This window comes from Pseudophryne corroboree, chromosome 1, assembly GCF_028390025.1.
Source record: "Pseudophryne corroboree isolate aPseCor3 chromosome 1, aPseCor3.hap2, whole genome shotgun sequence".
In the NCBI taxonomy this organism is placed as follows: Eukaryota; Metazoa; Chordata; class Amphibia; order Anura; family Myobatrachidae; genus Pseudophryne; species Pseudophryne corroboree.
In genome coordinates, this window is record NC_086444.1 from 709,381,706 (window position 1) to 709,398,742 (window position 17,037).

A 17,037-nucleotide genomic window follows, 5' to 3' on the forward strand; every position below is an offset into this window, starting at 1 on the left:
TGGTGTGCACTGGCTCCTCCCCCTATGACCCTCCTCCAAGCCTCAGTTAAGATTTTGTGCCCGAACGAGAAGGGTGCAATCTAGGTGGCTCTCCTGAGCTGCTTAGAGTAAAAGTTTAAATAGGTTTTTTTATTTTCAGTGAGACCTGCTGGCAACAGGCTCACTGCATCGAGGGACTAAGGGGAGAAGAAGCGAACTCACCTGCGTGCAGAGTGGATTGGGCTTCTTAGGCTACTGGACATTAGCTCCAGAGGGACGATCACAGGCCCAGCCATGGATGGGTCCCGGAGCCGCGCCGCCGTCCCCCTTACAGAGCCAGAAGACTGAAGAGGTCCGGAAAATCGGCGGCAGAAGACGTCCTGTCTTCACTAAGGTAGCGCACAGCACCGCAGCTGTGCGCCATTGCTCTCAGCACACTTCACACTCCGGTCACTGAGGGTGCAGGGCGCTGGGGGGGGGCGCCCTGAGACGCAATAAAAACACCTTTTTTGGCAAAAAATACATCACATATAGCTCCTGGGCTATATGGATGTATTTAACCCCTGCCTATTTTTACATAAAAAAGCGGGAGAAAGGCCGCCGAAAAAGGGGCGGAGCCTATCTCCTCAGCACACTGGCGCCATTTTTTCCTCACAGCTCCGTTGGAGGAAGGCTCCCTGACTCTCCCCTGCAGTCCTGCACTACAGAAACAGGGTAAAACAAGAGAGGGGGGGCACTAAATTGGCATATAAATATACAGCAGCTATATTAGGGAAAAACACTTATATAAGGTTATCCCTGTATATATATATATATATATATATAGCGCTCTGGTGTGTGCTGGCAAACTCTCCCTCTGTCTCCCCAAAGGGCTAGTGGGGTCCTGTCCTCTATCAGAGCATTCCCTGTGTGTGTGCTGTGTGTCGGTACGTTGTGTCGACATGTATGAGGAGGAAAATGATGTGGAGGCGGAGCAATTGCCTGTGTTAGTGATGTCACCCCCTAGGGACTCGACACCTGACTGGATGGTCTTATGGAAAGAATTACGTGATAGTGTCAGCACTTTACAAAAGACTGTTGACGACATGAGACAGCCGGCAAATCAGTTAATACCTATACAGGCGTCTCAAACACCGTCAGGGGCTCTAAAGCGCCCGTTACCTCAGGTGGTCGACACAGACCCAGACACGGACACTGACTCCAGTGTCGACGGTGAGGAAACAAACGTATTTTCCAGTAGGGCCACACGTTACATGATCACGGCAATGAAGGAGGTTTTGAACATTTCTGATACTACAAGTACCACAAAAAAGGGTATTATGTGGGGTGTGAAAAAACTACCCGTAGTTTTTCCCGAATCAGATGAATTAAATGAGGTGTGTGATGAAGCGTGGGTTTCCCCCGATAAAAAACTGCTAATTTCTAAAAAGTTATTGGCATTATACCCTTTCCCGCCAGAGGTTAGGGCGCGTTGGGAAACACCCCCTAGCGTAGATAAGGCGCTCACACGCTTATCAAAACAAGTGGCGTTACCGTCCCCAGATACGGCCGCCCTCAAGGAACCAGCTGATAGAAAGCTGGAAAATATCCTTAAAAGTATATACACACATACTGGTATTATACTGCGACCAGCAATCGCCTCAGCCTGGATGTGCAGTGCTGGGGTGGCTTGGTCGGATTCCCTGACTGAAAATATTGATACCCTAGACAGGGACAATATATTATTGACTATAGAGCATTTAAAGGATGCATTTCTATATATGCGAGATGCACAGAGGGATATTTGCACTCTGGCATCAAGAGTAAGTGCGATGTCCATTTCTGCCAGAAGAGGATTATGGACACGACAGTGGTCAGGTGATGCGGATTCCAAACGGCATATGGAAGTATTGACGTATAAAGGGGAGGAGTTATTTGGGGTCGGTTTATCGGACCTGGTGGCCACGGCAACGGCTGGAAAATCCACCTTTTTACCCCAAGTCACCTCGCAGCAGAAAAAGATACCGTCTTATCAGGCTCAGTCCTTTCGTCCCCATAAGGGCAAGCGGGCAAAAGGCCACTCATATCTGCCCCGGGGCAGAGGAAGGGGAAAAAGACTGCAGCAGACAGCCTCTTCCCACGAACAGAAGCCCTCCCCCGCTTCTGCCAAGTCCTCAGCATGACGCTGGGGCCTTACAAGCGGACTCAGGCACGGTGGGGGCCCGTCTCAAGAATTTCAGCGCGCAGTGGGCTCACTCGCAAGTGGACCCCTGGATCCTGCAGGTAGTATCTCAGGGGTACAAATTGGAATTCGAGACGTCTCCCCCTCGCCGGTTCCTGAAGTCTGCTTTACCAACGTCTCCCCCCGACAGGGAGGCGGTATTGGAAGCCATTCACAAGCTGTATTCCCAGCAGGTGATAATCAAGGTACCCCTCCTACAACAGGGAAAGGGGTATTATTCCACGCTGTTTGTGGTACCGAAGCCGGACGGCTCGGTGAGACCCATTTTAAATCTGAAATCCTTGAACACTTACATAAAAAGGTTCAAGTTCAAGATGGAGTCACTCAGAGCAGTGATAGCGAACCTGGAAGAAGGGGACTATATGGTGTCTCTGGACATCAAGGATGCTTACCTCCATGTCCCAATTTGCCCTTCTCTCCAAGGGTACCTCAGGTTTGTGGTACAGAACTGTCACTATCAGTTTCAGACGCTGCCGTTTGGATTGTCCACGGCACCCCGGGTCTTTACCAAGGTAATGGCCGAAATGATGATTCTTCTTCGAAGAAAAGGCGTCAATTATCCCTTACTTGGACGATCTCCTGATAAGGGCAAGGTCCAGAGAACAGTTAGAGGTCGGAGTAGCACTATCTCAAGTAGTACTACGACAGCACGGGTGGATTCTAAATATTCCAAAATCGCAGCTGATTCCGACGACACGTCTGCTGTTCCTAGGGATGATTCTGGACACAGTACAGAAAAGGTGTTTCTCCCGGAGGAGAAAGCCAAGGAGTTATCCGACCTAGTCAGGAACCTCCTAAGACCAGGCCAAGTGTCAGTACACCAATGCACAAGGGTCCTGGGAAAGATGGTGGCTTCTTACAAAGCGATTCCATTCGGCAGATTCCACGCAAGAACTTTTCAGTGGGATCTGCTGGACAAATGGTCCGGATTGCATCTTCAAATGCATCAGCGGATAACCCTGTCTCCAAGGACAAGGGTGTCTCTCCTGTGGTGGTTACAGAGTGCTCATCTCCTAGAGGGCCGCAGATTCGGCATTCAGGATTGGGTCCTGGTGACCACGGATGCCAGCCTGAGAGGCTGGAGAGCAGTCACACAGGGAAGAAATTTCCAAGGCTTGTGGTCAAGCATAGAAACGTCACTTCACATAAATATCCTGGAACTAAGGGCCATTTACAATGCCCTAAGTCAGGCAAGACCTCTGCTTCAGGGTCAGCCGGTGTTGATCCAGTCTGACAACATCACGGCAGTCGCCCACGTAAACAGACAGGGCGGCACAAGAAGCAGGAGGGCAATGATGGAAGTGGCAAGGATTCTTCGCTGGGCGGAGAATCATGTGATAGCACTGTCAGCAGTGTTCATTCCGGGAGTGGACAACTGGGAAGCAGACTTCCTCAGCAGACACGATCTTCACCGGGGGGAGTGGGGACTTCACCCAGAAGTCTTCCACATGATTGTGAACCGTTGGGGAAAACCAAAGGTGGACATGATGGCGTCCCGCCTCAACAAAAAACTGGACAGATGTTGCGCCAGGTCAAGGGACCCTCAGGCAATAGCTGTGGACGCTCTGGTAACACCGTGGGTGTACCAGTCAGTGTATGTGTTCCCTCCTCTTCCTCTCATACCAAAAGTACTGAGAATCATAAGAAGGAGAGGAGTAAAGACTATACTCGTGGCTCCGGATTGGCCAAGAAGGACTTGGTACCCGGAAATTCAAGAGATGCTCACGGAAGACCCGTGGCCTCTACCTCTAAGAAAGGACCTGCTCCAGCAGGGACCATGTCTGTTCCAAGACTTACCGCGGCTGCGTTTGACGGCATGGCGGTTGAACGCCGGATCCTGAAGGAAAAAGGCATTCCGGATGAAGTCATCCCTACCCTGATCAAAGCCAGGAAGGATGTAACCGTACAACATTATCACCGTATTTGGCGTAAATATGTTGTGTGGTGCGAGGCCAGGAAGGCCCCTACAGAGGAATTTCAACTGGGTCGTTTCCTGCATTTCCTGCAAACAGGACTGTCTATGGGCCTCAAATTAGGGTCCATTAAGGTTCAAATTTCGGCCCTGTCAATATTCTTCCAAAAAGAACTGGCTTCTGTTCCTGAAGTTCAGACGGTTGTCAAGGGAGTACTGCATATACAGCCTCCTTTTGTGCCTCTTGTGGTAATGCTGTTAGCCCTGGCTTCAGCCAGGCGTGTCTCAGAATTGGCGGCTTTATCCTATAAAAGCCCTTACCTAATTTTTTATACGGACAGGGCAGAATTGAGGACTCGTCCTCAATTTCTCCCTAAGGTGGTTTCAGCTTTTCACTTGAACCAGCCTATTGTGGTGCCTGCGGCTACTAGGGACTTGGAGGATTCCAAGTTGCTGGACGTAGTCAGGGCCCTGAAAATGTATGTTTCCAGGACGGCTGGAGTCAGAAAATCTGATTCGCTGTTTCTCCTGTATGCACCCAATAAGCTGGGTGCTCCTGCTTCTAAGCAGACGATTGCTCGTGGATTTGTAGTACAATTCAGCTTGCACATTCTGTGGCAGACCTGCCACAACCAAAATCTGTAAAAGCCCATTCCACACGGAAAGTGGGCTCATCTTGGGCGGCTGCCCGAGGGGTCTCGGCTTTACAACTTTGCCGAGCAGCTACTTGGTCAGGGGCAAACACGTTTGCTAAATTCTACAAATTTGATACCCTGGCTGAGGAGGACCTGGAGTTCTCTCATTCGGTGCTGCAGAGTCATCCGCACTCTCCCGCCCGTTTGGGAGCTTTGGTATAATCCCCATGGTCCTTTCGGAGTCCCCAGCATCCACTAGGACGTTAGAGAAAATAAGAATTTACTTACCGATAATTCTATTTCTCATAGTCCGTAGTGGATGCTGGGTGCCCATCCCAAGTGCGGTTTGTCTGCATTACTTGTACATAGTTATTGTTACAAAATCGGGTTATTGTTGTTGTGAGCCATCTTTTCAGAGGCTCCTTCTGTTATCATGCTGTTAACTGGGTTCAGATCACAAGTTGTACGGTGTGATTGGTGTGGCTGGTATGAGTCTTACCCGGGATTCAAAATCCTTCCTTATTGTGTACGCTCGTCCGGGCACAGTATCCTAACTGAGGCTTGGAGGAGGGTCATAGGGGGAGGAGCCAGTGCACTGCACACCAGGTAGTCCTAAAGCTTTTTACTTTTGTGCCCAGTCTCCTGCGGAGCCGCTATTCCCCATGGTCCTTTGGGAGTCCCCAGCATCCACTACGGACTATGAGAAATAGAATTATCGGTAAGTAAATTCTTATTTTTCTTCCTAAGGTGTTTCTGGCTTTCCACATCAAACAGCCACTTGTATCGGCTCTCTCAGTGGATTCGCCGGATACAAGATATTTGGACATTGTCATTGTGCTAAAAATCTACGTAGACAGGACTTCTTCTATCCGTAAGTCTGATTCCTTGTTTGTCCTGTATGCTGCTCTTCCTGGGTGGCCAGTTTTGAAACCGACTCTGGCCCGCTGGATCCGTCTGACCATCAGGCAAGCCTATGTGGCGGCATCTCGGGAACCTCCTGTTTCCATTTCTGCGCACTCTACTTTTTCAGTTGATCCCTTGTGGGTGGCTGCCCGCGAGGTTTCCATGACCAACTTGTGTCACGTGGCCACTTGGTCGGGCCGGCACACTTTTGTCCGGTTCTACTGGTTTGATACTTTTGTGGCCTCTGCCGTGCTGTTTTGCAGGGTTCTCAGCGCTCTCCCGTCCGTGATGGGAGCTCTGCGACGTACTCACTGTAAATGCACTCCAGTGTCCCCTAGTGGATGAACGAGAAAACAGGATTTTGGTACTAACCGATAAATCCCTTTCTCCGATTCCACAGGGGACAATCGAGGCCCACCCGGCACTGTTTTTCCTGCCATGGTTGGTTGTCATCACAAGGTATGACTGTGTTTGGTTTTACTTGTTCTAGTTCACTGTTTTCCTGTAGTTTCTTGTGTATTTTTTTCTTCTTTTTGTGTACTTGTTTAACCTCCTCCTCCTTTTGAAGTATGTTTTCTTCCAGCTCTCCTCGGGCACAGTTTTCTTATACTAGTTTGGAAGGGGGACATAGAATGGGAAGAGTTAGTCACACTTCTAAAATTTAAAGTGCCAGCTCCCGATTGCAACCTCCTATATCCTCACTGTACCAAAATCCTGTTTTTCCTTTGTTTTGCAAGTAAGCTTATCTGCCTACATTCCATTTTTTCAATTTTGAGATCAAACATATCTCAGAGATAGTGAAGCAAACAAGCAAAACACCATGAAAAGGACCCACAACAATGTTATAGGAAAGGAGAGGATACACAAGAGGAAAAAAACATGACAAGAGATGGGGGAAGAAGGGAAGCACTATATAGAGCAGTGTTTTTCAACCACTGTGCCGTGGCACACTAGTGTGCCCTGAGCAGTCTCCAGGTGTGCTGCCATAGAAGCAGAGCCAGGCCCCTCAGTGTTTTGCCGCTACTGAGGCCCTGGAATGATCAATACTGGTGGGTTTAGTGGTTGCAGAGCCAGTTCTCATTTTGGGCCTAGGCAGTGTTGGGCTCTTCTGGTTTTCTCAGATGTGGCTCAAGCATTACTTATGGTGAAGCTGCGACATGACATCCCAGGACACACAACTGTACCACCATTATATTTGAGTGTGCCTTGGCAATATTTATATCTTGTTCAGTGTGCCGCGAGTTGTAAAAGGTTGAATATCTCTGATATAGAGGCATGTGAGGGTACAAATATATACGAGATAAAACTAAAACACAAAAAATAGATACAAAGAGAGTAAAATAAATGTAAAAAATCAACAACAAAGAAACATATCCCCATATAAGGGATTCTTGAAAATTTGGGAAACAGGGACTTCCAAGCCATTTAGAAAAATGTGTGTGTGGGGGGGCGGGGGTTGTCGGGAAGTATCAAAAAGAGTAAACATAGATGTGCGATACAGAAAATGTACAGTAATGTCAACCGTGGGTGAATAATGACATATTAGTACAAGTAAGCATCTAACGGACAAGGCATCAGCATTATTATTGGCGCCATGGATACAGATGAAGAAGGTGCATGGATATGGGAGCTTTAAACAGAATTTGTCCCATCATTAAGGATCCTGTAACTAAAAGAGTTTACTATTTATCTTAGAAAAAATTAGAAGCCTGACCCTGAAGCTTGGATAATTCTGCAGGAAGTCCTTGGCGTCATCTGGGTTGAGAAAATATTTATAAGAGTATCTGTCAAATATTTGCAGATTTGCTGGGTATATGATTATAGTTGGTAAATGGGAACAAATTAGTTGAAAAGCCTTCCAAGCCCTGGTTAATCCAACTGAGAAATCTTCCCTCACAAGAGCAGTTAGTGTGAAAAACAGTGCAGAAAGCAACCTTATGTAGGTATTTACACATCTAAACATTGTGACTCGTGGGTGGGAGGTAGAAGTTGAGAGGGTAGGGCTCACAATGTTCACCTGTCCTATAACTAAGTCACAGCTTTCCGCTTCAATGCCTAACAGAAAAGGCAATGTACTACGAACAGTGTGCCAGGGCTGGGCCTTTAATGGTTCCTGGATATACCACCAGCCTGATATTGTTCCTCTTGAATGATTTTCCAAATCGTTTATCTTGTTCCACAACTGATAATTGTCCTTTTGCAGGGATTTTACAGTGTGCTTCAATTCAGCAACATCCTGAAAGGTAGTACCTAAGTTATGCTCAGTGTCTGCCACCCGCAGAGAGAGATGGTGCAGATGTGCCTTAATATCTGTGACAGCTTTATTAGCAAGAGCCTCATGGTGTTTATATAGCTTCAACTGCGTACCTGTGGGAAATCAATGTCCTTCTGGATGGCTACAGCCTTCATGGTAGCTGGAGACGCTGATGCCATTTCACTATCCATGCCCATATTTGTATTAGTCTGGCATTCCTAATGGCGCTGCGTTTGTGGCTTAGCTGGGTTCGGAGTATTTAGAAACTTCTATATACACAGCTCTACTGGCAGGAGAAGGTAAACTGTGCGGCACTGGAGGCTCGGGGAGCCGTGAAAACGGGAATTAGTCTGGGTGTGCAGAGAAGCTCTGTAATGGAGGTGTTCACTCCATTAAACCAGAACCGGAAGTCTTCACCATCTGCATGCTTAGTGACTGGTACTAAATTGTGCTAAAATCTTGCTTCATTGTGCTAAAATCTGAAGTTTTATATTTCTTTCCCCAACTATTCACAAATATATAATGACTTTTAAATGTTTAGAATATTATTTAATGTTTCACTGTTTTGTGAAGGTGATGCACCCTAAAAATGTTATTTCTCTTCTTTCCAGACTTGCCATCTGATTGTCAGAGAGTCTTTTTGAATGGTGAAAAAAATAGTGGCATTTACAGAATAAAGCCAGCCAATGCACAGCCTTTTGAAGTTTTTTGTGAAATGACAGCTGGTGAGTCTTGTATATTGTATTTATGTAATTTTCAGTCCTAGATTTACATGGTATTGCTCTCATATGCTGCTTTTCTTCCTTTCGTTGCTCTTCATGCCCCCAGCAGCAGCATATTATAATAGGAAAATTAGAACATGTTCTTTTTGATTTATGTGGGTGCAAACCTAAAATGCAACCCATACAATATATAAAATTGATATTCACTTTTAAGAGTGGTAGTAAAACACTAGTACATTATAATTTATTTGTATAATCATTAATGTTCCAAATATAATTCAATATGCTTCAAGCATATTTACAATAGATATGTACTAAATAGGTGTGAAGTGCTCACGTGCGCAAGAGTAGGCAGCCACGGTCAGGATAAATCCAAGAAGGTTCCCTCACCCTTTCACCAAAATAGACTGTGATACAAGGATTTTACTTAACCAGAGCCACCCTATATGATTAACAAAGGGTTCACCGTTCTTAGGTAGAGGAACGTGTCCAATATCCTGTGGTACTCTCCTTTTTGCTCAGCAGTGTGAACCCAAAATAAAATGGAGTGCATAGTGAAATACTATTTAATGTAGTATAAAACACCTTAAAAACCTATGAACATCATATAACAATCTTCTACACACAGGTGGATGTCCACAAATGGCAAGTCCGATAACAATTACCTGCTCATGTAAAAACTGTCAGCAGGCAGTTCTTAAGCGCTCAGAGCAGTAGGAGTACTGGGCTCTGTACTGGTTCTGACGATGTTAGATGCCAGGCCTCGTCATTGCTAAGCCACGGGGCCCCTCCATCCAGCGACAAATGCGTTTCTCCCCCGACTAAGGTCTTTCACAAGGTCCAAATGCAGGTCTACTGTTTACGCCAAGGCAATCTATATACCGCTATTTACAATAGAGAATAAAATTGTTAAAATATTTTTAAAATATTTTTTTTTAGTATTCATCAACAACAAGGTTACTACAAAAAAGGTTTTATATACTGTATACTTTAAACCATAACAAAATAACCTGATCACATATTGCTTATATAAACATGTTATGTTATTAGAACATGCTATCTACTGAAGATTAAGTTTCCTATATTCATATCAAACTTTATATTCATTATAATACACTTGGGGGAATTCAATTGGCTGTAGTAAGTCTTTCTGCACAAAAACATAGCTTGTTCGTGATTTTTTGCACAATATTTTTTGCGGAAAATTCAATTAATGCCCTTTATTACCTGAAAAGTTTACCAGTTCTTGTGCGAAAACACACAGGATTGGGAAAAGTTCTTGGATCCATTTGTTTTCACATTCGCTGCCCCAAAAAAGGTGCTTCTTGGGGATTTTGTTTCTCCTGCCCTCTAGCAGGTGAAACAAAATCCCTGATAATACCGGCTAGCTGCATCAATTGAATTACCCCCAGGAATTAATTAGCCGTGGTCATTTACCAAGGCTAATTGAATTACCCCCTTGGTATTAAAGTCTGGTCATTATGTCTCCGGCAGGGAGTCGAGCACAATGAAGCCCCTTGTGGGCTTGCTGCGATCGCCATGCTGCGGGCTTGGTGGTGAGCGAATGGGTGTCGTGGACACCCACAAAGGAGGAATCACTTACTTCGCATGTATTCTGGCAGCGGTATAGTACCCCTGTCGTGATCCCGCCATCAGTATTGAGACAGCCGGGATCCCGACGGGCGGTATTTTAACTGCATACCATTTAAAGGCTTGCAATGAAGAAAATGGTTGACAACAGGTACTTCATGCTATTATCACTGCTAATTGATATTGGTAGATGATGTGGTAGTGGGGACCTGAATTTTGCAAACAGCATCCATGCCCTCTCGCAATTTCCCCATTGGTGGCACAACTGAGCATGCACAGGTCCTGTCCTGCGTGTGCGCGGCCCAGTCAATGTGATCGCATCGCATTGGCTGCGAATGCTTCTACCTGATTGACCGATAGAAGCGTGGGCAGGGGTCGTGACGGACCATTGCGGGACGGCACGGGGAAAAGGGAGGCGGAACTGTGGCATTTTCAGGGCGGCTGGGTGACCTCATATGCAGTCACTCCGATGGAAAAATTGGTGGCGGGCCGTCTGCCTTAGCAAACGGGCTGCGGAGGCATGAGGTTGTCCACAGTTGCTGTGACCGCAAATTAAATTTAGCAGAATCTGCAATCCAACCTGAATAACCTCCAAAATTTGAATGTACATATAATGCGAGGCCACATTTTATATTGTGTTACTGAATGGATATCATTACTTGAGTAACATATATAGGCTATAGAAATACTAACTAAAATAATACACCAAAGAACTTATGTTATAACAATGTTATATTATAAATTTGTCAAGTTTTTTTACATAGCATTGAAGTTGATCAATCTCTATTATAAATGCACATTTCAAGAATCACCTATAGATTGTACAGACTTCAGGGGTCATTCAGAGTTGATCGCTCGCTAGCTAGCTAGTTTTAGCAGCCGTGCAAACGCTGTGCCTCCGCCCACTGGGAGTGTATTTTAACTTAGCAGAAGTGTGAACAGTTGTATCGCAGAGCGGCTACAAACAATTTTTGTGTAGTTTCAGAGTAGCTCAAAACCTGCTCAGTTCTTGCAATCACTTCAGACTATTCAGTTCCGGATTTGACGTCACAAACCTGCCCAGCGTTCACCCAGCCACGCCTGCGTTTTTCCGCACACTCCCTGAAAACGGTCAGTTGCCACCCAGAAACGCCCACTTCATGTCAATCACTCTGCGGCAAGCAGTGCGACTGAAATGCATCGCTAGACCCTGTGCAAAACTACATTGTTCGTTGTGCCTGTACGTCGCGCGTGCGCATTGCGCCGCACTTGCCGATTTTTAGCCTGATCGCTGCGAACAAATTCTGCTAGCGATCAACTCGGAATGACCCCCTTCATTGCTACATTTTATTCTTTTATTTCCTCTTAGAAGGTGGATGGACTGTAGTACAAAGACGCAAAGATGGTTCTGTGGATTTTGACCAACTCTGGGAAGCTTACGAAAATGGATTTGGTAATTTAAATGGTTAGTATAATACTGAATGTCCACTTTATGTACTTCTATATATTAAGAACAATAGGAAATGTGTTGTAAAGTATGCAACAAAATTATGTAATATAATATCTGTAATGCACAGTCTGTTCCCAATGCACATGTATATTATTATTATTTTTATTTTATTTTATTTTATTGCATACATTCTTTGCAGAGCTCTGCAGAAAATGTCTAATTCTAGCTAATACTTCCCCCAGTGGAATTTACAGATGAATACTCTACCACACAAACACTAGGGCAGTGGTTCTCAAACTGTGTGCTGTGGCACCCTGGGGTGCCTAAGGATGCTTACAGGGGTGCCTCAGATTGGTGGTCCAGGACTAATTCAAATTATTTATGGTTAGTGTAACAGGCAAAATTAGTACTTGTGGCTTCCAATGATACAATATGGGGACAACTGCATAGCTGAACCCAAGGATGACATATAACAGAATTTACTTAATTTAATAATTTTTTCTGAATTTCTCAATAATAAACATTTGGCCAAGGGGTGTCAGGAAAAATATTCTGATACTCTAGGGCGCAGTGATCCAATGGAGCTGCACTGGAGCTAGGGTTTATTTATTCAGATTATATTTGGACTGTATGAGGAACCCCATGCAGATATGGGAGGAACATAGAAACATATATAGTGCTCTTGTTAAGAATAGAACCAATGGCACGGGGGGTAGTTACTTAGCTTTTCTGGCACGGGAGGAGAGAACTGGAGGCTCCATTCAACAGATTTGTGACCACCAAGGCGAAACTGTCTATTCCACTCCTGAGATAGCCCAGGTTTTCCAGTCCTTTTACTCATCGGTGTATGCCTCTAAAATCACTTATACCTCAAGTCAACTGCAACAGTACCTTTCCTGTATTGGCCTACCCCAATTGTCACCACAATCTATAGATTTTTTAGATGCTAGTATCACTACAGAGGAGGTTGAGGCAGCTATTGCCTCCTTCCCTAATAAAAAAGACCGGGTAGTGACGGTATACCTGTTGAAGTCTATAAACAGTATCGTGCTTACTTTTTCCCTTATCTTTTGAATCTCTTTAATGCTTTGTTGGAGGGTGTTTGTTTGCCCCTGTCACAACTGAGGGTTTTAGCTGACAGGAGGAAGCCTCAGTTGTAGGGGCTGAGAGGAACTTAAACCGGGGAGGTTTAATCAGACCCCTGGACATGTAAGTGTTAAAGGAAACCCGAAGGTGTGACCATGACAACCAGGTAAAAGTAAATTAAAAGTTTATTGACAAACTCCGTGTAACAGACAGCAAATGATGACAACGGCAATTAATATAATTCCTGGAACACTTTGACCATGGAAGGTGTAACAGAGCACTGGTAGGTTAAGAACAGCTGTTAAAGTCCTTGATGGAAAAACCTTACCAGGCCTGGCTGTAGTAGTGCAGATAACCAAGGAACATGCCAGTAGATGGAATAAATGAAGCTGGTAACTTGAGTAAGCTGTTGTATTTGCTGGATAGAACCAGCCAGGTGGTAAGACACGGAGTGGATACTGAAGGGGATCAGCCAGGTGATAAAGTCACTGAGTGAATGCTGGATGGAACCAGCCAGGTGATGAAACACGGAGTGAATACTGTAAGATGCTAGGGAGCGTGGAAACAGAGGAGTTGAAGGATTGTTACCGGTGGTAGTGGATACTGCTGGTAAGTAGGAATCCGCTGGAACAACACCGGCACTTTAAGGATACTGGAATCTGCTGGAAGCAGGCTGCTGGAAGCAGATGAGTTAATAGCTGGAAGCTAGAACAACCACGGAGGACTGCAGAGTCAGGCTGCACCGCAGGATGGTAGGCAGGTGCGGGTCTCTTAGTGGATGCTGGAGACAGGAGCTGGAACCTGGAAAACAACCACAGGAGAGAGAGACTGGAACAAGGTATGACAAACAAAGCACTGACGACTTCCTGGCCCAGGCACAGGATACTTATACCTGCAGAAATGCAGGCATTGGCTGGGCAATTATGCAGATTTCCAGAGGCAGTGGATTGGTGGAACTGAGACATGTGATTGGATCCAACATGGCTGCGCCCATGTTAGAACTTGGAGGGAAAGCTGGTTTGGAAACCATGTGGAAACATAACAGTAATGGCGGCGCCGGCCGCAGAGGACAGGAGACGCCATGCAGGATTCAAACATAGCGCCGCTGTGACAGCTTCTCAGCGTGACAGGAGGGATATGCAGAATGTGGACACAGATGAGATCCAGCCTTGGAACGCTGAGCCAGCCTCAGGAGACATCTGAAAGGCAAGTAATGGCGTCCAGATACCCGGATCGTGACAGCACCCCCCCCCCCTTTAGGAGTGGCCCCAGGACACTTTTTAGGCTTTAGAGGAAACTTCGAGTGGAAATTCCGGACCAAGACAGGAGCATGGACATCTGAGGCATTGGTCCAAGAGCGTTCTTCAGGACCATAGCCCTTCCAGTCAATAAGATACTGCAACTGACCGTAGCGGAAACGTGAGTCCAGAATCTTGGCCACCTCATACTCGACTCCCCGTTGAGTCTGAACTTTAGGAGCTGGAGGAAGTGCAGAATGAAACCGATTCAGGATCAGCGGTTTCAACAGGGAAACATGGAATGTCCTGGATATTTTCAAGAAGGGAGGTAACTGGAGTCTGTAAGCAACGGGATTGATGACTTGTTCAATTTTAAAAGGACCGATGAAACGAGGTGCAAATTTCATGCTGGGAACTCTCAACCTCAAATTCTTCGTGGACAACCATACACGATCACCCACCTTGAGAGCAGGAACCGCTCTACGCTTCTTATCGGCAAACTTCTTGTACCTGAATGAGGCTTTAAGCAGGGCCGCGCGGACATTCTTCCAGATATTTGAAAACTGACGCAAGGTGACATCCACTGCTGGAACAGAAGTTGTTGCAAGCGGTTGGAATTCTGGAACTTTAGGGTGGAATCCATAGTTGATGAAGAATGGTATTGAAGAAGATGAGGAATGGTATTGATTGTTGTGGCTAAACTCGGCCCAAGGAAGGAGTTGAACCCAGTCATCTTGGGAGGAAGACACACAAATGCGGAGGAAGGCCTCCGAGTCCTGATTCACCCTCTCGGTCTGACCATTGGTCTGAGGATGGTAAGCTGTAGAAAACTTTAACTTGACTTGGAGGGCTTGACACAAACTTCGCCAAAATTTGGCTTCGAATTGTACTCCACGATCGGAGATGATCTCTTCAGGAAGACCGTGAAGTCGGAAGATCTCTTGGATAAACACTTGAGCCAACTTGGAAGCTGACGGAAGACCGGTGAGGGGTATGAAATGTGCCATCTTGGTGAACCGGTCAACTACCACCCAGATGGTATTAAACTTGTTGCACATAGGCAGGTCTGTAACAAAGTCCATCGACAAATGGGTCCACGGTCGACGGGGAACAGATAATGGAACCAGTTGCCCTGCAGGCGACTGGCGGGAGACTTTGTGTTGGGCACACTTCGGGCAAGAAGCAATAAACTCCATGTCGTCCTTCTTCAGAGTTGGCCACCAGTAGGACCTAGAAATAAATTCAAGGGTTTTCTGAATGCCTGTATGTCCGGCAAAACGGGAAGCATGGGCCCAATGCATGAGCTTCTTCCTTAACACCGGCTTCACAAAACTTTTCCCTGGTGGAGGCGTAGAGTCCATCCCTACCGTGGAGAATGCCAACGGATTAATAATAGGATGCTTGTCGCAGACTCCGACTCATTTTCTTGCTCCCATGAGCGGGAAAGGGCATCGGCCTTGCGATTCTGAGAACCCGGACAGAACTGGAGTTTAAAGTCGAACCTGGAAAAGAAAAGTGCCCATCTGGCCTGACGAGGGTTAAGACATTGTGAGCTTTTCAGATATAAAAGATTCTTGTGGTCGGTAAGTATAGTAATTGAATGAGAAGCTCCCTCCAACATATATCTCCACTCCTCTAGAGCGAGCTTGATGGCTAGCAACTCCTGGTCGCCAATGGCATAGTTGCGCTCAGCTGGGGAGAACTTCCGGGAGAAGATACTGCAAGGATGTAGATGGCCATCTTTAGCCCTCTGGGATAACACCGCTCCTACTCCAACGGAGGAGGCATCCACCTCTAAGATGAAAGGAGAGTCGATGTCGGGCTGTTTCAGAACTGGTGCAGAGATGAAACGTTGCTTTAGGAGATGAAAAGCTTGCGTAGCTTCTTCAGACCACTTGGACGGGTTAGCACCCTTCTTGGTTAATGCAGTGATAGGCGCCACAATGGTGGAAAAGTCTCGTATAAACTTTCTGTAATAATTGGCGAACCCTAAGAACCTCTGGACCCCTTTGAGGGTTAAGGGTATCGGCCAATTCTGGATTGCTTGTAGTTTCTCAGGATCCATCTCTAGTCCGGAACAGGACACAATGTAACCTAGAAACGGAATGGATTTAACTTCAAAAACACATTTCTCCAATTTGCAATAGAGATGATTGACACGGAGACGGGACAGAACCTCCTTTACCCAAAAAGGATGTTCCTCTAGATTATTGGCAAAGACGAGGATATCATCTAGATATACCACGACATGGCGGTATAAGATGTCTCTGAAGATCTCATTGACGAAATGCTGGAAGACAGCTGGAGCATTACTCAATCCGAAGGGCTTGACGAGGTACTCATAATGTCCATCACGGGTGTTAAAGGCGGTCTTCCACTCGTCACCCTCACGGATCCGGATGAGATTGTAGGCACCCCTCAAATCCAACTTTGTAAAGATGGTTGCTCCGCTGACTCTATAGAAGAGCTCTGTAATCAAGGGTAAAGGATACCGGTTCTTGACGGTAATGTCGTTCAGACCTCTGTAGTCGATGCACGGCCGCAGACCACCGTCTTTCTTCTTAACGAAGAAGAAGCCTGTGCCAGCTGGAGAAGAAGGTCAGATAAAACCCTTCGCCAGGTTCTCTTTGATGTACTCCTCCATGGAGTGCGTCTCAGGCAGAGACAACGGATAAGTTCGGCCTCGAGGTGGAACCTTCCCTGGAATGAGATCAATTGGGCAGTCCCATTCTCTATGAGGAGGAAGTATATCAGCAGAAGCTTTACTGAACACGTCCGTGTAGTCTGGATATGGAGGAGGTGGAACATCAGACGACCTGGGGAAAGAAGAACAAACAGGAAGCACTTTGGACAAACAGGTCTCAGCACAGGAGGGACCCCATGCTAGTATCTGTGTAGTCGTCCAGTCAATCGATGGATTGTGGAGGCGGAGCCATGGAAGGCCCAAAACAACTGGATGTGTGGCTCTTGGAATCACTAGGAAGGAAATAAATTCTGCATGAAGAACTCCCACTCTCAGACGAACTGGTAGAGTCCTTAGAGAAATAACTGCGTCAAATATCTTGCTG

At 46.1% G+C, this 17,037-nt stretch overlaps 1 protein-coding gene across 1 annotated transcript in view; it reads left to right on the top strand.

Moving 5' to 3' along the window:
• ANGPTL4 (angiopoietin like 4) overlaps positions 1–17,037 on the top strand; it is a 208,101-nt gene that overhangs the window by 143,716 nt on the left and 47,348 nt on the right. Inside the window, exons 4-5 of the mRNA XM_063914899.1 lie at positions 8,516–8,629; positions 11,565–11,660. Coding sequence (XP_063770969.1) covers positions 8,516–8,629; positions 11,565–11,660 — 210 coding nt within the window. The remainder of the gene's footprint in view (positions 1–8,515; positions 8,630–11,564; positions 11,661–17,037) is intronic.